Genomic DNA, 23,084 nt, shown 5'->3' with positions numbered 1-23,084 from the left:
AATGCATGTGACCTTGTGGTAATCGTTATTATTTTTTTCTGCATCCCTCCTACGATGTAACCGCCGAGACGGGGGTTTGATTTGCGTATTTGACAACATCTGCGTGTGCGTCGTCTTCGCAATGGAACCCGGCGGTGGTCATTCTAGAAGTTTATCGTTGCCGAGCTCGAGAACCGGCTTTTTAGAAGGAACGCTATACCCGGTCTCAGGCCTGACTGACCGAGTTACCGAGCACACTGCTACCTTCTTTTTGGCAACTACCACCTGAGTCATTGATTCTCTCGGAAATGGCGCAATTAGTAATCAGGAGTGTTGTTGTCCAGGCAGCAGCCTGTGTTCTAGAGCTACTGTAAAGGAACAGGAAGAAATGCTGCAGTAGCAATAGCAGCAGCCTGAATTCTTTTTAGCTGTAGCTCAATATGACCAAACCAAAAATGTATTCTTTAGTCTACTACAGCTATATAGCTTGATGGGATTTGACTTGCTTAGTGGCACAAAGTGACGACACTTCAGGGATTTTCCGACATGAGAATCCTTGCATTGTTTATTCTCTCAGGTCCCCAGACATATACGCTTCCTCAACCTTTCCAGCTGTTTCATTCTTTCTCAATATACGCTATATTTCTTCCCTTTCTGCCCCCTCCTTTTTCTTTTTACTCGAGTTTTTTCCTATTGGTTATTCCAGGTGGACCCCCATACAGGCGTTAAGTCATAGGCAAGCAGCTCCGAAAGGTCTGCAAAGTCAGCTTCTTGTACAACAAAGGGGGCCGGTGTTACAAAATGCGTCTGTGCCTTCCCCATCACACACCCAGCAGATCAATCGCCGCCGCGGGCACTCATGCCACTAGCAGCAGAAGCAGAAGCAGCTTTAGGACGTCTTGTTTCTCGCGTATGCACGGCTATGATTTGCCGTATTTTCGCATATTATACACGCAAGAATTCTGAGAAACTTCGTCATTCAACGCTATCACTCTACCAGGAAGCAGCATTTTGCATGCAGATATAGAGGATTTTACCGAACAGAATGCCCTTCGACGCTATCTCATGAGCCGACTCGATCAAGAACCACGTTTGTGCATGAAATTGCCACGTGCAAATTGCATCAAGAACTCGATGCATGGCCGCGTTTAGTGTAATTCATTGCGCGCCGCGTCCAGATTTCACCTTCATGAGTAGCAGCGGTATGATCATACTGTTAATCATAACTTATACAAGGTCATTTGTTACCTCTTCTATATTTTTACTATCATTATATTCATTATTTAATCCTACACCAATGATTCTTATTCTACTGCTATCTTTGCATATTCCGCTAAAAATTCGTACGCATGAAAAAGATTTCGCAATCTCGAAATGCATCTTATCCTACTAGGAATGTTACCTGCTTGTGCACGTATGAACGAAACCATGTGCTATGGTTATGTTCAGGCACGAAGATGCAAGCTGCAAGTTGGATCGCGTAATCGAAGAAGAAATCGAAGATGGATGAACTCTTGGCAAAGAACAACCTGCTTTTAGGGACCCAGCGGCTGTAATCATTATGATTAAATTGCTATTCCTTTGCTAAACCACCCACACACTTTGCAGCACATCTACATGCGAACGATATAGCACACGCATGTCACGTGTCTCGCTTCATCCGCGCTCTTCCTTATCTCGTGAACTTCGCGAACCCTTGCTGTTGTCAATAAGGGTTAACATAGAAACTGATCACGCATTATTCCCTTAGCATAATTTTTTCGGTCGATTGTTCGTGACCTTCCATCGGTATAAACTACGCACATTTCGGTTGTTATCGGCTAGCGGATCGTCGACAATATGATAGAAATCATGACAGGAGGACCACCATCATTCCGTAAATATTCTACGATCGAAACTTTCCCAAGAAAATTACAAAACACCAGAAAATATGTCGTCCTCCTTTGATTGCGTGAGAAAGTAATTTAGAGACAGATATTCTTTGAACGGCGAACGCTTGTAATTGGATGATTTGGGACTGAAGAACGAAACCAACGAATTTGCCAAGGCGGAAGATCTGTGTCCCCCAAGACCCCCAAATTTCCAACGTAACCACCAAATGTCAACTTGTACTACTCACGGTAAGGGAACGACGGACAAAAACGTGCAAAATGCGTTAGAAATAATGCGTCCGTGCTCTCTCTCCCCAGCATGCAGCGAGGGGAATAACATGAACAACGTGGCTGCATCTACTAACATCAAGCAAGCAAGCAGACAAAAACCGTGCCTAATATACCTGTGCCTGGTACCTGAGACCTACACACACAACATCCTTAACTTTTCTTGGAAAGCCTCAAAATCGAGGCCAGACTTGCCCAAATTAACGGCAGAAATTTCAATGATTTGTCACCATTCTGCTGCGCATGGTAACAGACAGCGCTGCAAATATATATTCAAAACTGTTGACAGACGATGTGTCCAGTTTATCGCAAACAATGTGTGCAGCTTGCGAAGTCGCAAGTATGAACAATTTTTTATGTTGACAATTATAATGTCGTATGGATCTGCAAATTTGCTGACATCCTTGATCAGCAGCAAGTACACCTTTTTCTATGTTCACAAGCTGACATCTTTCTTAAAGATAAACGGTTCCATTCGAAAGGACCTTAGATCGTCATCCATCGCAAGTTCTCTCGAGAATATCGTACATTATCGTATGAATGCATTTCAGAGATTTGAAAATCGCTTGATGACGAAGAAGTTTATTTTCTTCCCAGAGACCTGCACCAGTAAAAATTGTCTTTTATCGCATCAAGATCCTCTTTGCGCCTTGTGCGACTCGAGAGAGACCGTTTTCTGGTCGCTGTCTAGTTTTTGCCGCCTATGGCAACTCATCATTTCCAGTGGTAGAAAAGCACCAAGCCCAAAAGGCGACCGGTCTGGTCGCCTCTAAAGCAAAATTCAATGTCCGGATTTATCAAGTCGTGTAACGCACGGCGCTTTAGACCATTGTTGACGATCCATTGAAATGGAAGCCTCGACAAATTCTATCATGGAAGATGGACACAAAGGTACAAAGGAATCTGGTAACCCAAGATATCGCATATCTTGAGTTTGGTATTACGATATGTAAATAATACGATATAATACGATATTTTTTATTTTATTTGGAAAATAGAAAGTTACTTTGTACCCAATCTGATTTGTTTTGCTCGGCGATCGTTATTAGCGGGAACGAGACCTGCCCCAACTCCGAGCTATGGTCTGTTCCGTTCTCGATCGCTCGTTCGGTCGTCGTCTAGAAAATCAAAATAAATAAAAATGGATGTGGCGGTGTCAGATCTCTTTCTCTTCACTCATTCCTTTCCTTTCCTTTGTAACCTACTGCGCTGGTCGCTCGGAACGATACAAAAAAGATGAAGACCATCATTGTTCTCTTGTCATGGCTCTTGCTTGCTTGCTGGTTCGTTGACGCCACATCCACCCTGCGAAGATCTGCACCCCCGTCGTCCCTGGTTTTGGACCATGCATCTTCTCATCGACGACGCTCCCCTTCTGTCCCGCGCGCTGTGCGTGTCTTGCAGGCCAAGCAGAAGCGCGGCGGCGGCGACTCGAACAAATCCACATTCAAAGGCACCGGCACCTGGTTCATCCCGAGCACAGAAGGCGGCTCTGAGGGTGCATGTGAAGTTAACAACGAGGACGATGCCAAGATTGTAGCCCTGGTACGTAGAAAGATTCCTCAATTTTGCATTTTTTTTAAACTGGATGACTTATAATAACATTTATATCTGAACAGAATGCCGAGCAATACGGCGATTCCTCAAGCAAGAGCAAATGGTGCGGTAAGAAGGTTAAGATCACCGCTGGCGGAAAATCAGCTACTGCTACCATCACGGACGAGTGCCCTGAGTGCGACTACGGCGACCTCGACTTGACCACGGCAGTCTTCAAGGAGCTCGCTGACCTCGATGAAGGTGTGATTGATATCACCTGGAAGGTTGTTTCCGACGACGACTAGAGAAATCGCCCATCCTGTACGTTTTTGTTTTCTTGCGCATCGTCCAAGTTTTTGACTGCTACGTTCCCCTTTTTGAATTGTCTTGGAAAATGTAACGAATAAAACTCCTTATAGTTTAGCACACAGACATTTTTGCCTCAGTCTTGCCGCTTTTATTTCAATTGATCTCACTGTCTTATCAACTTTGCTTCAAACGAAAATTGGAGACATTCCTGTGGAGTTAACATTGCGCTGGCGTGCATCACTGAATAGCAACAGGGAAAATGAATAGTATAAAATGAGCATATGTACAGTTCTAGCAATGCAGCCACATCTGTTGATAATGCGCATGCCGATGATAAAACCAAACAGGCAGCAAGGTTGTGGCGTGGCAGGATAAAAAACGACTGGTTGTTCCAAGATTGCTCTTGTACTGAGCGTATGTCTGCGTACGTAAAAGCTTTTACCCCTGAGAACTTCTTTTTCTAAGACGCATTCACTTCCTCGCTTACAATGAAGTAGTAGGCTTAACCGTTGTACATCTGGACATCCTCCAACAACGACCCCGTACATGCCCCTTACCTCGGGCTCCTTGCATTGGATATATCTATAGTCTTGAACGCTTCTCCTCATCCTTTCTTCACTCCCTCTCGGTGAAGACTATCTTTTTTCGTTTCCCTTCTTCCTCGCTCTGTATTCTTTACTATCCTGTTTTCTTCCTCTCCAACTTAAATACTACCAATGCTTGCGCAGCGGCTATTCCTGTTGTTCTTCCTTCTCGTTGCATGCGCATCCATTCCATCTCTGGGTCTGCCGTCCGCAAAAAAGTCATGCAAGAAGAAAAACAAATCTACCGTTGCAAGCGTCGTTGATGCTATCTTTGACGGTCTCTTTGAAGGGTTTGCAACCTTCTACCATCCAGATTCAGCAAAAGAAGGTGGAAACCTGGGTAAGAAACATAGTGACAGCAACAGACGGGAATTCGCTGGCTAATGCAGGCGGTTTTGCTACATAGGTGCTTGTGGAAATCGCGAAAGCGATTCTGGTAAATATGTTGCTCTGGTACGGATATACACATGCTCGCGTGTATACACGAAACTCATCCAATATTACTGTATAGAACATAGCCCAGTTTGGCAAGTCTGGCCCAAAGAGCGACTGGTGCTTCAAAAAGATTCTCATCCAAGCCAACGGCAAATCCACCGAGGCTCAAATAACTGATGCTTGCCCAGGCTGTGGTGAAAGTAAGATATAAACAGAAAAGAAGGAGTAAAAATGAATAGATCGTTCAAGAATACTCTTTTAGACTGTCTCGATTTGACACCTGCAGTTTTCAACGAACTCGCTGATCCTATAGTGGGCAAAATCGGTGTCAAATGGTGTGTCCTAGGCACCCCTGGTTGCGGTGACGACGAGGACGAGGGCGAGGACGACGACAACGATGACGAATGTACTTAAGCTGTTTCTCCTGCTCCCTCCTCCTCTTCCTTGTCCGACGCAACAATCCCATCGTTGTTGTAAGAATATCGAATGTTCCCCAATCATCGACTCTATATATATATCCTACTCTTATCCCTCGCAAAGCATGGTTTGATCGGATAGTATTTTACATACAGAAAAGAGGAAAAAGGATTGAATGAGTTTGGCAAATAAAAATAAAAGAGGATATCAAACTATCGCGACAGAAGAGGTATCGTTATCAGACATTAACTCAAAAGTGGCAGGAACTGCAAAGATAGGGAATTAGTGAGCTGAAGGTTTATAAACAACAGCGTGTGGCACAGCTAGCCGCGGTCCGAAACTGAGAGTACTGTATATACTTACATTTCCTATTATAACGCTCGGCAGATCGAAAATATCGCGTTTAATGGTGAAACAGAACGTGCACGGTACAGGTTTATGCGACGGTGTCCGCAGTATACAAGACAGTATGCAAGCCTTGTCCGTGTTATCAAACGCATGAGTGGAAAACTTTTCCCAATATTCGACAGCTGACTCGTTATCCATCAGCTGGATTTTCAAAGAGGATTAATTGCCAGGGCCAAAAGACAGGTCGTGGAGGTTTACCTCGTAAATATATGTCTTCTTGCCAAGCAAGGTATCGCGTTGCCACTGTGTTAGCAGCGAAAACTCCTTGCCGACCAAACAAATCTCGCCCGTCCGACGCCACACAACGGTGGGTGTGCCTGAAAAGCTGATAAGCTTCTCGTACTCCTAGACGACAAGGACATCCGAGCTATTAGGAGATAATTGTCCTCGCGTTGCATCTCCAACCCACCAGCAACGTTCTCTGCATGCATTTCTCCATAAAGACAAGATCTTCCTCCGTCAAGTTCATGATAAGCGCTAGAAACGACGGCCGAAACAGAGCTAGCGCTCGACTAATCCGTTTCAGATCTTCTCGTCCCATTCTATATGTATCGTTGTTAATTTCAGCTTTGTTTTCCTCTTTTCGCTCTTGCTTACTTTTCCTTGACATATTGAATCAGATAATGGAATCCTTCCGCGTAATTGAACGGTCGCCGTACACTGTTGTACACAGCTTCCGGCGTAGCATGCTTCCGCCGTATACTTGTTGGAGGATGATGGCTTCCGCTACCAGTTGAAGACATACTATCACGCTTCATGGTTGTTGTAGGCGGAGATGATTTTTCTGGCAATGTAGACGACAGTTGTTGCTGCTGCTGTTGTAAAGGCAGTAGGTTGGAGAACGCTGCAGCCATGTTGGCGGCGGCTGTCGCAGCTGCAGCGGTAGTAGCAGTCGATGCTGTTACTGCTGTAGTCAGTGCAGCGGTCGTCGTTGTCGAGGTGGTGGTCGTCTGCGGATACGAGAACGGCGGCGGCATGACTGGAAATGATAATGCTCCCCGACCGTCGCTGCCGCCGCCATCCAATGGGTTCTGGAGCATGTTGCCGATAATGCCATATTCCAACCCGGCTGTTTCTGAGCCAAATCCGAGATCTGCTAGCGAAAAATTTAAGAGCTGTGAAGTGTCGAGAAACTGGTCTAAACAGCAATGTGTTGGGAAATTGCAACTGGTCAGCGTGGCCGATTCTTTCCCTTTCTTTGCCCTTTGTCCAGATTACCCATCGCGTGCTGTGAAGGTACAGAGTCGTATAGAAATGCTAAAGAGTATACGTGTGTCTGTGTATCAGAGGAAGGCGATCAGCGTGATGCAATGTTGGAGTTTTGTTACCGCTGTTACTGGTGGTGTCCTCCTCCTGCTGCTGTTTAGATTTTTTTCGTGTAGCGTCGACGCAGGTGGTACTCAATCCACGCTTGAAACAGTTTATACAGGGCCGCGCTACATAATCGTTAGCAGCCAATTTCTTCCTTTTGTATATCGTGTCTCTACTACGCACCGCCGTCGCAGCTGAGCTGTGCCTGCAAGAAGAAGCGTAGGAAAAGACAAGAGAAAAAGGGGTTGAAGCGATGTCAGCGGATATGTTGTTTTGATGCATTGTTTTGACGAGTGAGGAGGCTCGTTTGGAAAATTTACTTTGACGCAATGCTCACACTCCAGTCCCTTACTGGTTGCCATGTCTGGCGCAACAGGCTGCTTGAATCCATAGTAACTCGTGTTCATCCTTCCTCCAGCTTGTGTGTGAAAGAGATGGCTCGAGGAGAAGGCGCCGAGACAAGATGCTATACCTGCAGCACTCCATTGCAACATGTGACCCGCCGCTTTCAGCAGCTTGCTTGTGAAACGCTCCCTCCCCCAAAACTCTCTTCTTCCTTCTCCCCTTTTTGCAGCAGCAGCAATACTTGCTGCATTGATACACATCACGTGATGGCGACCCACAAATCTCTATTTCCAAAATTGCCCTTGCGAGAGCAGTCTCTGAGCAAAGTACTGTAGGGGTTGCAAAACCCGATCTGGATCGGTTCCTCCTTTTGGTTTCTTTGTTCAATCAGCTGTGACAACAGTGGTCTATTTGTTGTACTGTATATGCTTTTGTTTACACAATCTATTAAGTTTATGAATGCAAAACTGGTCATGCTGCCAAAGACATTAAGCTTCATCGTTTTCTAGAGCCCAGGATTCCTACACAAGATTATCATCGTCATCAATGCAAGATCACATAGTAAAGAGCTTTCTGTGATAACTCACTTGTCTAGCAAGTGCATCTTCATTTACAATGGAAAACTGAACCTGCTCTGTCGTCCTGTTTCCGGTATTTTGGTCTCCTTTTGGAGTCTAAAAGACAAGTATCAATAACATGCATTTCTGAGCAAGATATCAGAATGTTGCTGGACTTACACTTGAGCCAGATGATGCTTCGTTGCTGGAATGGCTGTCTTCGGGTATTACATCCAAGTTATTAGTCGATGCTTCAGCAGCATGGTGGCTCGACAGCGACTTGTCTGAGGATGACTTGGAGGAAGCTCTGAAGGAAGTCCCTGAGTGAGACCCAGAATGTGAATCAGACTGTCTACTGCTTTCAGACGACAACTCATAGGGAGGTGCAGTCGAGTCTTCAAAGTCGCGAGTTCTTGAATTTTGGGTATACTTGGCGGTCCTGGAAAGCGGATCGGTGTTGCTATGTGAATACTGGGAGCCTGTAGATGTCGAACTTGATTGCCGGCTGATGTCTCTTCCCTGAGATTTGCTCTTCATTTCTACATTTGCAATTGTTACACTGAGTTCACTTGACTAGAGGCAGAGCAAACCAGACCAGATGATTACTTACTTTCATGTATAAGGTCTCGGTCAAGCAACATGTTACGCTCCGTTGTTGTGATTTTTCCCAACAACACCATTTGATCGGCGAGCTGATCCTCTGTCAACGCACAACTCAATTCGACAATGTTGCTGTGCCCTCGTGGGCCCAGCGCAGAGTTCACTGCAAAGCTCGTTCTCTTTATTCGCTTCTCATTCATTAGTTCGACGTCGGATTTGCGTCGTTTTGGTATCGTAGCTTCTCGAGACAAAGTAGCGTTCTTGCTGAAGTCTGGCACATTTAAACGGTGAGATCCTTCTTCGGATTGGAGCGAATGGCGTAACTCTGCATACTCTTCGGGAATGGATGCGCCGGGTGAAAGATCATACGTCAGCGATGGGAAAGACTCAGATCCAGACGTGGTTTGTGGATCAGTGGTACGATCGGCTGGATCGGACGTTGTTGATGGAATGCTGCTGTAATCGTGCGACAGCGAACTAGAAGGATCGCTTGTATCGTGCTGTGCGCTGCTTGTATGTCCTTCCGAGGAATCTTGCGCAGAGTCAGGTTGTTCATGGATTCCGTCTTGTTTCGGGCTTTCCTCGTTCTCCATTTCGAGCGATCAACTAGGCGCAAGAAAGAAAGCAAGGGAGGAAAAAGTGCGCAGCAATAGCAGGACAACGTTCCCAATTTTCTTCAAATCAGAAATTGTCCAAGACCGCAATTACTTTTTGTAGTTATCGAGTTGCTACGACTACTTAAAGTGAGGAAAGAGATCAAACAACGGGATTCATGTTACAGGTCTATGGCAAAAAACACGCATTGATGTTTATGCATCTTTTTCTTCTTCAGAATCTGAAACAGGGACGAAAAAGGAAACATCTGAAAAACCAAAATACTGCGCATTGTTCACTTCATTGATTATTACCAAAGTGCTCAGGCATCAGCAGCTCAACGTTGATAAACTTTGGCAGTGCGCTTAGCATTAATTACCTTTATGTAGATCAGGTTTTGTATGTCGCAAAGTTCATGTTGCTCTGTACTCAGCATTAATACGCTATGGTACCTGGCATGTAACCTGGTGACACGCATTTTTGCCTAATCCATTTCTCAGTACCTCGAGCTTTAACGCTTCATTACCTATGACTGGCATTTTCATCTTTAGCAAACTTGCCGGCTTAATCTCGATAACATCAAGAATCAGAGATGCGCTTTGTTATACGATACTATTATTGAACTTTGTAGTTTGTCTCTAAACGAGATTATTCGAAGCCCGATTAGGCTTGCCAAATACCATTATGTTACTGTGGAGATAAAAGCCTCCCGTGATGCTACACAGCTTTGCGGGTTTGCGGGCATTTTAAAAGCTATTTTTGGTTTTCCCATCGCATGATTTTCGCTCTGTCTCATTCTTAAGAATGAAGAATTCCCAATTCGTTTACAATCAAGCTGCAGAATTTGTCTTGATAAACAGCAAGGGTATTGAAAATATTGGTAAAGCATTAGCTATCGGGTTAGCAATTTCCTACACAGCTTGGGTATGAATACATCACTAAACACAGACTCTATCACCAACGACTTTTTCTTCCTAATTGAATGTACAGAAGTTTTACGATGCATACTTTGGTATTCTAAGCGGATTACCAGGTCCCTTTCTCGGCAGATTCATAGAGTTTCGTGGAGTCAGTATTGAAAAACCGATGGGAACAGGGTATTTGTTAAGAGACAAAGTACACGGGTGTTCGATAGCAACTAACTCTCTATTTCTGCGAAAAATTTTAAACATACAAAGTATTTGGACTTGCATGCAGAGTACGGCCTAGTTGTGCGCCTGGATCCTCAGTACATTGCTGTATCCTATAAAGAAATGATTAAGCAGATCCTCGTCAAGGATGATCTTATGAAAGGATCCAATTATACCAAGGTACCAGGTGAGTATACTGTATAGTACTACCATGTTCTCAGAAAGGTTGTAATATGAAAAACTATGTTTGTAGTTGAGTGTATGTTTAGCACCCGAAACGGAGCGTTCCATAAATTAAGAGTAAGTCTACCGTAACAGATCATTCGCAACTTTGTAACATCTATGTAGAGACGTGCCCTATCGCCTGCATTCTCCATCAAATACGTGAACTCTCTCGAGCGATACATGCATGAAACGCTCTAGAACCTTATTTGCAAGATCGACAGCGATGTCCAAACAAACCACACCACCGATTGATACGGAACTGTAGATTTATGGTCCTTGTTCCAATGCCAGGCATTTGATATCATTGGAGAGACGTCATTCGGAGAAACATTCAATATGCTGGAGCGCAACAACCATCCCGTGCCTATCGGCATCGGAAAAACTCTTAAAGTCGTGCAGCTTGTACGTCCCGGCAGTTTTAGAGGATTCTGAGGGGATGATCTGACGTCTATTTACCACTTGTTACTGCAGGTCATGATGGATACGTTTCTGGGATGGCTGATCCAGCATGTCCTAATTCCCGGCGCCGGAAAATCCAGGGAACAGCTATATGAGGTGCGCGTGAAACCATCTTCCGTCTGGCACCACTAATCCCAACGATATGTTACTATGCTAAACCAGCTTATGACGAGAATTGTGCGGGAGCGAATGGATGGTGGAGAAGCAGCTCGTCGCAGCGATATTCTACAAGTTTTGATTGATATGCAGAAAAAAGAGAATCCAGAAGAACGGCTATCTGTCGAGGCAATCGTTATTGAGATTATGCTTCTCCTTGTTGCTGGAACGGAGACTACAAGCAATACCAAAGTTTCGCAGTCATTGAACTGCTGAGACATCCAGAAGTACTGGCCAAACTGAGGCAGGAAATTGACGCATTTCCAATGGAAAACGGCGTGCTCTTCAAACACGACCAACTTAAACACCTGCCTTATCTCAATGCCGTTATCAATGAGACGCTTGGCATTGACGCAATCGCTGCGTCTGGATTAGTCCGTATGGCTTCGGAAGATATCATTCTGGGCAAGGGTGTTTTCGTACCAAAGGGTGTATGTACACCGATCTTCAATATTGAAAACGCATGACTATCAGTGTAACACCAATTATGCTTTCTAGACTATCATCAATGCTAATATCTACAGTTTGCATATGAACGGTGCGTATAAGAAAAGCCCGCAGGAGTTCCGGCCTGAGCGATGGCTCGAGGACGCAGACTCTGCTCCCGATATGGATGCATACTATCCGTTTAGCGCAGGGTAAGCACACATGTAGTACCTGGATATTTGGACTTTATCCTGATATTGGGACGTAATCGTACTTATTCGCCGCTACCGCGTTCAGCACTCGCAATTGCATTGCAAAAAACTTTGCGTTGCAGGAGATGCGTCTCACGTTAGCCACTTTGCTTAGGCTCTACGATTTGAAGCCAATTCCGGAAGGAATGAAGGATGTTGAGGATACCCGCCAATACTACTTTACGCTCTGAGTCAGGAAGAATAGCTTCAAATGTCTTATCAAGCGCCGCTCCTGTTGAGTGGCCACGTATATAAGTATGTAGTATTAGTTTTCTTCAGTTAGATCATATGACTTGCAATGGCCTGAAAACAGAATCAAAATGACCGGCGCGGATCATTCGGCCCATTTTTAACCGAATTACGAAGGATTCCTTAAGCAGGCAATTTCCTCTGACAGCTTGCAAATTCCGACGTCCGCATAAAAGCTACCGAGATTTCCCTGCATCTTTCCGTAGTTTTAATATGGAAAATATTGAAGAGTTTTACACAGTTGCCGCAGACTTTGTCGCAAAGAATACCAAGGATATTGAAAAGGCTGGCAAAGCCTTGGCGATCGGCGCTGCCGTATATTACACTGTATCGGTGAGTATGATGTAATACTTCTGTACACCATGCTATATGAAAATGTTGACGGTTTGTCACCACTGTGCATGCAGAAACTGTACGACGCTTACTTTGGGCCATTGAGTCACTTGCCTGGCCCTTTTCTTGGTAGATTTTCAAAGTATAGCAAAGCAAGCCTTGAAAAACCATTGGGGACTGGGTAAGCAATCAACAGAACAGATCTGCGCCGGCGCAGAAGCGTCCTAACCATTTCCAAAAAGTTATGTAAAAATGTTAGAGCTGCATAATAAGTATGGGTCAGTTGTAAGGTTGGGACCCAAATACATTAGTGTATCAGACAAGGACATGATAAAGCAAATTCTGGTCAAGGATGATCTCATGAAAGGGCCCAACTATGGATTCCTTGATCGTAAGTAGTCTGCAGCTGTAAAATCAGAGGTTTTACCTGTTCGGCTCAACGTAGATACGTTTAGAACAGACAATGTTCAGCACACGTGACAAGGCATTTCATAAACTGAGAGTGAGTGCCAGTGATATTTTTTCGTTTCAAGTAACCGATTCTAATGAATGGACGGTCCTTTTCTCAAGAGACGTGTTGTATCGCCAGCCTTCTCTATCAAGTATCTAAACTCTCTCGAGCCGTTCATGGATAAGACTCTACAATCCTTTATTCAAAAGATCGACAAAGATATCAAGGCTACACGAAACCAAGACGGCTATGGTAACGTAGATCTCTGGGTTTTGTTCCAATGCTTGGCCCTCGATATCATTGGAGAGACTGCTTTTGGAGAAACTTTCCACATGATTGAAAACAATAACCATCCCGTTCCTGGCAGCATTGGCAAGAGCTTGATGGTTGCGCATCATGTATGTTAACTATACGCAATTCCAGAGAAAACAGGATAATTGCTAATTGTAGCATATAATGCTAGATATTGGCCGATGGCGTGTTTGCTTCATGGATCAGATATCTGCCAAAAGCATTCAAAGGCGGCAAAGCTCGGCGAACCGTAGATGATGTAAGAGCAAAAGACATCAAAAGCAGAGTACAATGTTTGTCCGTACGAATATTAAATCACATTGATGTATGTAGTTCATGACAAGAATTGTACAAGAAAGAATGCAGGGAGGCGAGGCTGCTCGGCGCAACGATATTCTGCAGATTTTGATTGACACTCAAAAGAAGCCAAATCCAGAAGATCGACTGTCAGTTCAAGACATCATTATTGAAACCGTTCTTTTCCTTGTTGCTGGTTCCGAGACCACGAGTAACACGACTGGTTTCGCCATCATCGAGCTTTTGCGAAACCGGGAAGCATTCGCCAAGTTGCGACAGGAAATTGATGCACTTCCTTTCGAAACAGGCGAGTTCTTTAAGCACGATCAGCTCAAGCATCTGCCGTACCTCAACGCTGTTATCAGCGAAACTCTGCGTCTTGACTGGATCGGTGCTCTCGGTCTTGACCGCGTTGCTACGGAGGACATCATCTTGGGCAAGGATCTTCTAGTACCTAAAGGCGTAAGTTGCACCGGTAAAGGCTTTACGTGTCACATTGAAGATTTATGGATATGTGCGTTTGTGTAGACCATTATCAATGCCAGCATTTATCATTTGCATATGAACCCTAGTATTTGGAAGAACCCAAAGGAGTTCCGTCCTGAGCGATGGCTCGAAAACGCCGATCCTGCTCCCGATATGGATGCGTTCTACCCATTCAGCGCAGGGTAAATTAAGTTATCTTTTTGTATAAGCTTGGGAAAAACTTATCCAGAGTTTGCTGCCGCTCTATAGATCCCGAAACTGTATTGGCAAGAACTTTGCAATGCAGGAAATGCGCCTTGCTCTGGCTACTTTGCTCAAGCTTTATGATTTCAAGCCCATTCCAGAAGAAATGAAGGATGCTGAGCAAGTGCGTCAGTATTTCACTCTCCAAGTTAAAAAGAATAGCTTCAAGTGTCTTCTCAAGCGCAGATCTGCTTAGAGAAATAGTAAGATATCTATTAAAATCAAAACAATAACAATGCATCTGTTTAACATATTTACTGAGGGAGGGAAGGAAAGAGATACAAAGTGTAAGCTTTAAACATCTAGCATGTAGTTTACAAGGATGCTTTGTGTTTGTATCGTTAGCATACAGACAGCAGAATTACAAGTGGTCTGGGTCCATTTGATGCATGAGTTTGTCGAGTTCCCAGTCCTCCATGTCTGGATTGGCGGCAAGGCGCGATGTGGCGCCATCCTGGCTATCCGCCAGCTGTGCGACCCGACAGATCTGATCAAAGCTGAAATCGGTGAAGCGACCATAGAGGTTCATGCGGCGCCAGACATATTGCATACGAGTGTTTGGACTCTCTGGTGGCTCGGTCTCCTTCTCGGGAGCAGCCGTTTCAAGATCCTTGCTAGAGCCTTCATTCGCGCTGCCGCTGGCGAACGCAGACTCGGACAAGTACTCGCCCAAATCATCGCTCATCGTATCATGAGTGCTGGACGGGCTAAACTGAACATACATGGCTGTTGGCGACTTTGGCGGAGATGCGACTTTGGACCGTTGTTCATCGACCACCTGCCGATGTTGCTGCTGCTGGTGTTGCTGCGGCGGTGAGCGTGTTTGGTGTTGCATTTGTTGTGGCCGCTGTGGTTGGACCTGTTGAGTTTGAGACTGACGTTGTTGTTGCTGTTGTTGAGGGATGGGTTGGGGTAAAATTCGTACGGGCTTCTTTGCAGGTGCAGGAGCAATAGGTACGGGTCGACGCTGGTGATTATGATGATGGTTGGAAGATGAGGATAATGCTGGTGATAAGGATGAGGAGGATGACGAAAAAGACGATGTAGATTGCTGCAGCGGTGCTCCAAGTGTCAAAAATGGTGCTAGGGAAGGCGATGTCGAATGATGTTGCGGTGGTTGCCACGCTGGCGATGGTTGCGGTGACAATACAAGCCAACTGTCTACGGGAATGCCTTTCACGGTGCACAATTCAGATTTCAGTCGATCCACGACAGCGCGTAAATATTGAATTTCTTGCGTCAATTGCGACACAGTGTGTGCATGGCTTTCTTGCATTCGCCGCATCTTCATCTCTAAATCGCGGACATATCGTTCTTTGCGTTCTCTAAATGCGCGCTGGGCTGCCCGGTTCTGGACTTTGCGTTTTATCTTTGGATCTTCATCTGCTTGCTATGGTGCCGTAAGTTCTTACAAATGCTTCGTATAATATAGATAGTTGGTCCCTGCGTACCTCAGAAACATCGTTTGCAAGCGGCTTTCGTCCTGGCTTTTTGTTTGGTTCAAGTTGTCCTGCCGCTCTTCAATCAGCGACACATTCGTACAGAAAAGGCTATTTTTCTCACGAATTATGACTCACCATGTTGTAAAAATTCAATTAAAAGATTCTGTGTTGCATCCATGTTGTCTTTTAGAGGAAGGGACGGTTGAGAATTGGACAATATGTAACAGGAGCAAACAAGACAACTTACTTGTTTCGTCTCTCGGAGGAATTGGTGGGGAGTTAGCCCGTTTACGTTTATTTTGTTCGCAGTTGCCAACAGGTGCACTGACAGAGCTTGAGGAAGAGAGGTATATCGGTCCAGCCTCGTTGGTTAAGCAAGAAGGACGATCGTCCAGCATGTCGAAAGGCAGAGTAAAAAGACAGTGAAAAAGGGTAACAAGGAGGAAGGTAACCGCGGGAAAATACTCCACCAGCATCTCAGACCTTATCTTTTTTGGAGTAAAAAGATCGAGAAGCGTTTTGTGTCACGGACCTTTTCCTTTCTACTTTGATAACGGAAGATATCGCTTCGTATCTGTTTATGCACTTCCGGTGTACATATACGCCTGTGGTACTAAAATCAGATAGCTGTTGTTTGTTGCAAGACTCTATCCACCATATGCACACATACATATATTTACTGGTTTCAGAACTGGGAACCGGGCAGGAGCCCCGCCGAATTCTCGATTCATTGTCCTCGGACAGCTTGACGGAGATTTTCATGTCAGCCATCATCCAAGTCTCGGACCGCATAGTGATTTGCCCGTCCCACCTTGCCACGCGTACGTCTCTTACAAGATATTAGGGCAGATAGCAGTCATTAACGGATAGACAATAAATTCTATGTCATTGATGTAGAGGAGACCGAGAATGTGGGTTACAACACAAAGGTATGCGTTCAAATAGAGACATTTATAACAGATCCAGCGATGCTATGCGAGCGACAACGATAAAAGCAAGACATCATTTTCTTTGTATCCCATCCTTTGTTCAATTGCAGATAATCGTTTGATTGTCCCGTTCGGTAAGCGGGTTAAATCTCTTCGTCACACCTTCGCTGCTTAAACTGATTTCCAAACTCTTAACAGTAACCGCTATGTTGTACACTCCTGAAATTGTCACACTTCGCGCATATAGAGATAATGTGCAAGACATCCCCATTTTTCCTTTCCTCTTTTTCACTTATTTTTACGTTTGCCGCTAATCTGTAGTATTAGTATTATTTTACATCTTCTTTTATATTCTTATATTTATCGAAATCAATACGCACGGTTATTTTGTGCTCTGTTTTACATAATTTCCACAGCTTAACGATAGCATGGGCTGAACGATCGATAGAATGGGCGACAGAATGCTTGTAAACTCAACAAAGTGCCTGGTGGGTGTTTAATGCATGCAACAAGAGGTTGGATTTATCATTTTTGGGAGACGAAAGCAATGGATGTCCTCGTTTCTGTCAAGATCTCTGTCAGCTGTCCAAGTCGTATTTAATAGTAGCATTTTTATGCTTTTTTTCCTTATTGTGATATCGTTGTTGTGCCATCTACGGATTCTTTCGGGAAGAACACTCTACAAGTATTTTCATATACTTTTTCAGCCAGTTCTTGCGGGTTCAGGCCGTGAATAGCCGCCACAACATGCAGCACAAGTCTGTCATGTTTCTTTTTCAGATACGAATCGAAAAATCCTCGGAATTCTTGAAACTTACCCCATGGCGCATGGCTCGCATCGATTCTTGACCATGCTACCCATTTCGAATTTTTCCTTTTTCTTCTGTGGAGGAGAATAAACGGCTTGTTCCTCCTTGGATAAATTTGCGAGATACTTGTATGATGCATGTGTTGGTCGGATTTCGCACCACGGTGCATCTATAGAAGGCACGCTTAATCATATGAACCTTTATAATTTACACACAAAAGATATACCTGTTTCCAGCATAATTCTGTCCAATGGGATTTCTTTAACTGCGGCCAAATTTTCTTCCGTTTTGAGAGAGCAACCATTCACACCAATGTAAAGATCTAATTCCAACAGCTTTTTCATCTCTTCCACTGTGCCCGTAAAAGAATGAACAACACCGTTAGTGAATCGATGGCGGTTGGCTCTGACCATTTGTGTGGCATTGGTTAAGGATAAAGATATAAAGATAACAGTACTTTTCCTCAATCGTTAGCCGTATGTCAGTAAAAGGATATCATAAAAGTCGCCGTCCGTGTTACGGTTGTGAAGGAACAAGGGCAGCTTAGTCTTTTCTGCGAGATCAAACTGTACTTGGAAATACTTCTTTTGCACTTCCTTTGGACAGAATATGAGACGATCATAGTCTTCAATGCGTTGTTAGTAATATTGGAGCTGCGATGCCCAAGCAATATGTCAATCTCCATACCAAGACCGCATTCGCCAATAGCAACGACGTGCTCGGGATGATCTTGGATCACCTTGGCAAGCTTTTCCAAATATCCTTGAGGCCCGTCTTGATCATTCTCAAATTCTTCGCAGCGAGTTGGGTGGCAGCCAACGGTAGAGTACAGTGACGGTGCGCCTAAACTTACTAAGTATGCGGCAACAGGTTAAAATATCACATTTTGCAACGTGTACCTTTGTGTTCTTTAATAATATCTATAGCTTCTTTTGATTCGGCGAGGTTGGTGCCTGTTACAATGATCCTTTTCACACCCGCGTTCTTTGCTCTCTCGAGTACCAAGTGAAGATCATCTTGGGATTCGCAATCAGTATCTCTGTTCGAGTTTTATGTATCGTTATTTCGGTACCTGCGTGTGCCTGCTTGCCTCTGTACACGCCTCTGAACATGCCATCAGTCAAATTGGCACCAATGTCTACACAGATCAAGCGTCAGTTTAGCATTTTGTAGGTTTACGTAGATCTAATACTTACCTATAAGCTTCGCCATTCTACTCATTCACAATAGCAGTTTGAGTTTTGCGCCAGAAAAATCCACGAGAAGCGCGGAACCAGTGTGTTCTTCTAGAGTTCATGCAACGTGAGACCATACTCATATTCCACCTCCTTTTTATCGTTCATATAGATGTGTCATCTATCATAGTGCTTATGCATTTTTATTAAGTAATCAAAGTACAATCGCATGGCGTTGTCAGAAGCATATCTCTGTGACACGTTGTAGCATTGATGGTTGCCTTGCACCCGAAGCAACAGAATTTTTGATCTATATCCTAGCACAGCAGCATCCATCCTTGATCCTGTATTGTACGGCAAAATGATATGATTTATTCTACCGGGGAGATTCATTCCACATGGACACACACTTTTATTATCTGTGCTTTTCCCACATTACACATGAAGTTCGTGTCACCTAGACAATTTTCGCCTATGAAACCTATAGCACTTCTGTTTTCACTTGCTTTTCCACTTTTCATCTTTGCAAAGCTGCTGACATAGATCGTCCCATTTGCAATGACGGAATCGATGCCATCAGAACTGACACCTGCAAACAAGGTCGAACAGACGGCAGAGAACGGTCCGAGCACGAAGTCCGTGGACGACCTGTCCAAAGTTATGGGGACTCTTAAAACGAGTTTGCCGAACAAAGACAGCAGCAGCGAAGAGACGGCATCACCAGAGTCTACCGAGAAAGCAACTGAAGATACAATGCCGCCGCTTCCATCAGAGATCGATACCGTCAAGGCGAACGCGTTGAAGCAATCTAGCGAGCCTGCCACGCCTGTACCTGAACAGTTTAGTCAGCGCGAAACTGTGCAAGAGCTCGATCTACCAGCGGATAAGAACATGGCAGATTATGTCACCCCGCCAACTCCTGGAGAACGGCCTCAGCCAGAAGATCCACAGTTTCAAGTCATACAAGAAAAGTTCTTCAAAAAGCCAGTGATGCATGCAGAATTCGAGTACAGTCCGAATACTCTCAGCCCACGTGAACAGGAGCGACAAGGTATAAAGTGAAATGACGGAAAGGATGCTAGATAAAGAAATTGCTAAAAAGAAAAGAGAGTAGACGAGGCAATGCTGGAAGGCGTTAATGCACTCTTCAACAACAAGTTCAACGAAGCTCAGTCGATCTTTAAGTCACGGGCAAAGGAGTAAGAGAAAAAAATTATTAAATCTTGAAACGGCGGAACGTGCCAACTTAACGCCGTGGAAACTTTTGCAGTGATCCATTATATGAACTCGGTCTCGGAGCGATGTCGCTCATTCAAGGTAAATTGGATTAATGTTATGTCCTGGATATCGATGATCGTTTGTTGTTTATCAATGATAACACATAGCATTATCGGTAACAACTATGCTCTTGGACAGATGACAGAGTAGGTTGACTGACTGTTTGCAGACTTCAGATTACAAGGATATGGAAACAGCTATTAAAAAGCTGACAAAGACCTACGAGTTCGCTACGGGGCAGATCGAGGCAGCTTGGGCCAGGAAACCTTTGAAAGACACAGTAACCCATTATTTCAGCAACCTTTTGGGCACTAATCCTACAGGCTTACCTACTAACACGCCGCCGTTGCCGTCGGAATCTTTGAAAAAACCTGACTTTTTGCCAAATGGAGCACTTAGAGCTCATGTCATCCGAGCAGAATGCTGCTTGCTAATGGCTATCCTGTACCTAACTCAAGAAACGGTCGTCGGCTACCTGAAAACAGGGCTTAATCTTCGCAGAGGTATTGTCCATTGTAAATTTGTCCACAATTCTTGTTCTCAACAAATCGATAGCATACAGCAGCTACAGTCTTGTCTGGCAGGAGTACAAACGCATGGGTCAAGAGTTCAATCGGTACATGGACAAAGACACTATATCAGCCATCCAATTCGGGTAGGTACCTGCATGGATATCCAAAACAATTCTCGGTTTAATTACTCGTTATTTTTTCTCAGTATCGGCTCCGTTCACTTGCTGCTATCTTCTCTTCCACCGAAAATATTAAAAATCGTTTCTGCGTTTGGGTGGAATGCAGATAAGCATCTTGGTATTGCTCTGTTAAAGCTTTGCATGGAAGGAAAGCGTATTCGGTCCCCGCTAGCTTCCATAATGTAAGTTCGTTTTCCGTGTATTTTTCCAATAGATAGTTGTTTGCTAACTGTAAGATCCGCTGTTAGGTTACTCATGTACCATGTAACCTTGATGTCTTACTGCCCAACAGTCATGAAGCGAGAGTTGATGCAACCGGCGATCGAAATTCTTCTCAGCGCACAGCAAACATATCCCAACTCTGCACTGTTTCTATACTATGCTGGCCGTCTTTCACGACTGACCAAGAATCTTCCTCTCTCTACGCAATCTTTCAACTTTGCATTTGAAGTCAGCCAAGAAGGAGCCTGGGCTCAGGCAACCATGGGCAACTTGGCAACATACGAACTAGCGTTCAACTGCATCGTAGGCCTTGACTGGGCCACAGCATCTTTACGGGTGATGGAGCTAGAAAACAAGTACGGATCCAAAGCATTCATAAAATACTTTTACGGTGCATGCATGGAGCAGCTCGGAAACCGCACAGAAGCAATCCTGGCTTTCGCCGAAGTACCAAAACTCGTTTCAACCAAACGGAAAGCCCAGATGGAAGGCTTCCTCAAAAGTCGGGTGGAGTTCTTTGAACTAAGTGGATACCAAGATATGGATTACAGTCTTCCAGGATTTGAGATCCTGTATCTCTGGAACTTGTTCCCGTGCATGAAGCAGCAAGTTCTGGAGCAATGCTTAGACCAGATTGATGCAACTCTAAACATTATCTACCGGCGAGAAAAGAAGGAATATGAAGTCCGTGCTGTCGAACTAGCACCTGACCTGGCACCTCCAGATTACTATGATCAACGTGCAGTGCTCCTCGTCATCAAGTCGCACATCCTCTCTTGCTTGAATAGGAGCCAAGAGGCTATACCCCACCTTAACTGGATTATAGACCACAAGGATCGTATCAAGTATTCAACATGGGTCATACCCTATACATACTGGTAATCTTTCGCACAGGGTTGTTTTATTTTTGGATTCGGTTTATTGATGAATATACAGGGAATCCGGTATAGTCTCCTGGTTCTTGGATAACGCTAAACGAGCGAGAGGTCTTTGGGAAACAGCCTTAACTCATACTGGCTATGAGTTTGAATACAGACTAGCAATTGTAAGTATGTTTTCGACGAATGCTATAAAGGACAAGTAAATTGAATTTATATCCCTTGTTAGCAACTCAACCTCGCTATTCACCACGCTATCGAGCTAGGCGTACCAGAACACGACATGAAGATACCAAAAGGCAAGACGAATCACGGACGGAAACGATTGCCGCTTGCAAATAAGAATCCCAACAGTGAATTAGCTGAATAAAATTGGAATCCTTGTTGCTATGTGACAGCCTGGTGCAATATTTACAGATAGAAAGCATGACTAAAAGAAGGCATTGGGCATATTGGTGGTATCGTATCATGTGACAGTTAAGGATGAAGAGGAACTATGATGATGAGGAAGCACTGGCAGCACCAGCGGACGATGACGACGAGCGCTGCATAGATTGCAACAGGTCCTGGAGATCATCGTATTGACTTATGCATCGTGGGATACTCTAAGCACGAGGAGTGTGAGCGCCTGATAGTCTTCTCTATCGTTTGCTGCAGTTACCTTTTCCAGCCTCTCTAAAATATCCATGACATCGTTGTAATCTTCCGTCAAAGTAGGCACGTCAGGCTCAGATGGCAACGGTCCTTCTTCTACAAACATTGCAAACTTTATAAATAAAAAGGTCCTGCTTCCGGAAAATGCATATACAAATCTTTCGATATTCACCTCGCTGAATCCCAGGAATATCGACTGTCGTTTCGAGATTCACGTCTGTTTCTGATGCTTGCTTTTCTGTCATTTCTTGAATAAGCAGCTGCATTTCCTGCGGTATCTTTTTGCGCATTTCAACAATTTCCGCAATGTAGTCTTTAAGTTCTTTCTCTTTCTGATTCACTTCCTCTTGGAGTTTCTCATCGAACGGTTCTGCCAAAAATTCTTAATCACTTTCATTTTTTTCCTGCCATCTGGTAAAGATATCAAATTTACCACAGTCGAAATCGACCACGTCTGAACAGTCCTTATTCTGCACTGTCATATTCAAACTTGCAGTCTTGGCCACGTCCTTCATATACTAAAGTCGTCTGTTGTTAACGCTGACGCGATCCCTCGATAATCGCAAGAGCAATTACATTCTCCATTTCTTCTCTGAGCAGTCGGGTCTCATTTGAATTGAGCTTTTTGGACTTGATCTGCTCGTCAATGAGCTCCAAGCTGGCCTCGTTGATAATATTCAGTAAATGGTACAAATCATCGACGGTGTCCATCTGTATTTTCTGCAAATCCATTATGCGTCGTGTGTGCCGTGAGTTAAGCGGGAAAGCGGGGATA

At 44.4% G+C, this 23,084-nt stretch overlaps 11 protein-coding genes across 11 annotated transcripts; 6 read left to right on the top strand and 5 right to left on the bottom strand.

Moving 5' to 3' along the window:
- Nucleotides 1–3,374: 3,374 nt before the first annotated feature.
- VTP01DRAFT_4870 (uncharacterized protein) lies at nt 3,375–3,979 on the top strand (the record flags this gene model as incomplete). The annotated part of the gene is made up of 2 exons (XM_069383599.1): nt 3,375–3,683; nt 3,758–3,979. 2 exons carry the CDS (start codon nt 3,375–3,377, stop codon nt 3,977–3,979), a joined length of 531 nt encoding a protein of 176 aa, XP_069244284.1.
- A 720-nt stretch (nt 3,980–4,699) lies between these two features.
- Nucleotides 4,700–5,416, top strand: VTP01DRAFT_4869 (uncharacterized protein; the record flags this gene model as incomplete). Its single annotated transcript, XM_069383597.1, has 4 exons — nt 4,700–4,907; nt 4,974–5,020; nt 5,079–5,202; nt 5,265–5,416. The coding sequence occupies 4 exons, from the start codon at nt 4,700–4,702 to the stop codon at nt 5,414–5,416; spliced, it is 531 nt and encodes a 176-aa protein (XP_069244283.1).
- Nucleotides 5,417–5,664: 248 nt separating this feature from the next.
- VTP01DRAFT_4868 (uncharacterized protein) lies at nt 5,665–7,545 on the bottom strand (the record flags this gene model as incomplete). Its single annotated transcript, XM_069383596.1, has 9 exons — nt 5,665–5,685; nt 5,783–5,968; nt 6,026–6,172; nt 6,237–6,369; nt 6,425–6,965; nt 7,046–7,084; nt 7,156–7,263; nt 7,322–7,343; nt 7,459–7,545. 9 exons carry the CDS (start codon nt 7,543–7,545, stop codon nt 5,665–5,667), a joined length of 1,284 nt encoding a protein of 427 aa, XP_069244282.1.
- Nucleotides 7,546–7,971: 426 nt separating this feature from the next.
- On the bottom strand, nt 7,972–9,233 carry VTP01DRAFT_4867 (uncharacterized protein; the record flags this gene model as incomplete). The annotated part of the gene is made up of 4 exons (XM_069383595.1): nt 7,972–8,004; nt 8,071–8,157; nt 8,221–8,579; nt 8,651–9,233. The coding sequence occupies 4 exons, from the start codon at nt 9,231–9,233 to the stop codon at nt 7,972–7,974; spliced, it is 1,062 nt and encodes a 353-aa protein (XP_069244281.1).
- Nucleotides 9,234–10,038: 805 nt separating this feature from the next.
- VTP01DRAFT_4866 (uncharacterized protein) lies at nt 10,039–12,072 on the top strand (the record flags this gene model as incomplete). The annotated part of the gene is made up of 9 exons (XM_069383594.1): nt 10,039–10,158; nt 10,225–10,302; nt 10,413–10,551; nt 10,855–10,991; nt 11,061–11,144; nt 11,211–11,327; nt 11,387–11,635; nt 11,703–11,842; nt 11,928–12,072. The coding sequence occupies 9 exons, from the start codon at nt 10,039–10,041 to the stop codon at nt 12,070–12,072; spliced, it is 1,209 nt and encodes a 402-aa protein (XP_069244280.1).
- A 271-nt stretch (nt 12,073–12,343) lies between these two features.
- On the top strand, nt 12,344–14,427 carry VTP01DRAFT_4865 (uncharacterized protein; the record flags this gene model as incomplete). The annotated part of the gene is made up of 9 exons (XM_069383593.1): nt 12,344–12,463; nt 12,538–12,644; nt 12,706–12,854; nt 12,919–12,965; nt 13,034–13,312; nt 13,378–13,464; nt 13,539–13,964; nt 14,031–14,170; nt 14,238–14,427. 9 exons carry the CDS (start codon nt 12,344–12,346, stop codon nt 14,425–14,427), a joined length of 1,545 nt encoding a protein of 514 aa, XP_069244279.1.
- A 165-nt stretch (nt 14,428–14,592) lies between these two features.
- Nucleotides 14,593–16,071, bottom strand: VTP01DRAFT_4864 (uncharacterized protein; the record flags this gene model as incomplete). The annotated part of the gene is made up of 4 exons (XM_069383592.1): nt 14,593–15,621; nt 15,683–15,741; nt 15,809–15,856; nt 15,921–16,071. The coding sequence occupies 4 exons, from the start codon at nt 16,069–16,071 to the stop codon at nt 14,593–14,595; spliced, it is 1,287 nt and encodes a 428-aa protein (XP_069244278.1).
- A 362-nt stretch (nt 16,072–16,433) lies between these two features.
- On the top strand, nt 16,434–16,916 carry VTP01DRAFT_4863 (uncharacterized protein; the record flags this gene model as incomplete). Its single annotated transcript, XM_069383591.1, has 4 exons — nt 16,434–16,494; nt 16,571–16,602; nt 16,673–16,736; nt 16,801–16,916. 4 exons carry the CDS (start codon nt 16,434–16,436, stop codon nt 16,914–16,916), a joined length of 273 nt encoding a protein of 90 aa, XP_069244277.1.
- A 313-nt stretch (nt 16,917–17,229) lies between these two features.
- VTP01DRAFT_4862 (uncharacterized protein) lies at nt 17,230–18,632 on the bottom strand (the record flags this gene model as incomplete). Its single annotated transcript, XM_069383590.1, has 8 exons — nt 17,230–17,362; nt 17,421–17,580; nt 17,638–17,826; nt 17,908–18,036; nt 18,099–18,254; nt 18,311–18,427; nt 18,484–18,549; nt 18,608–18,632. The coding sequence occupies 8 exons, from the start codon at nt 18,630–18,632 to the stop codon at nt 17,230–17,232; spliced, it is 975 nt and encodes a 324-aa protein (XP_069244276.1).
- A 524-nt stretch (nt 18,633–19,156) lies between these two features.
- Nucleotides 19,157–22,025, top strand: VTP01DRAFT_4861 (uncharacterized protein; the record flags this gene model as incomplete). Its single annotated transcript, XM_069383589.1, has 10 exons — nt 19,157–19,637; nt 19,701–19,785; nt 19,857–19,903; nt 19,972–19,979; nt 20,034–20,367; nt 20,420–20,519; nt 20,582–20,737; nt 20,804–21,655; nt 21,714–21,822; nt 21,885–22,025. The coding sequence occupies 10 exons, from the start codon at nt 19,157–19,159 to the stop codon at nt 22,023–22,025; spliced, it is 2,313 nt and encodes a 770-aa protein (XP_069244275.1).
- A 124-nt stretch (nt 22,026–22,149) lies between these two features.
- On the bottom strand, nt 22,150–23,041 carry VTP01DRAFT_4860 (uncharacterized protein; the record flags this gene model as incomplete). Its single annotated transcript, XM_069383588.1, has 5 exons — nt 22,150–22,260; nt 22,317–22,405; nt 22,482–22,679; nt 22,743–22,827; nt 22,886–23,041. 5 exons carry the CDS (start codon nt 23,039–23,041, stop codon nt 22,150–22,152), a joined length of 639 nt encoding a protein of 212 aa, XP_069244274.1.
- Nucleotides 23,042–23,084: the final 43 nt, after the last annotated feature.

The sequence above is a fragment of the Rhizomucor pusillus genome, assembly GCF_041956525.1.
Source record: "Rhizomucor pusillus strain CBS 183.67 unplaced genomic scaffold VTP01scaffold_2, whole genome shotgun sequence".
Taxonomy (NCBI): domain Eukaryota; kingdom Fungi; phylum Mucoromycota; class Mucoromycetes; order Mucorales; family Lichtheimiaceae; genus Rhizomucor; species Rhizomucor pusillus.
This window is presented reverse-complemented; position numbering and strand designations above follow the sequence as displayed.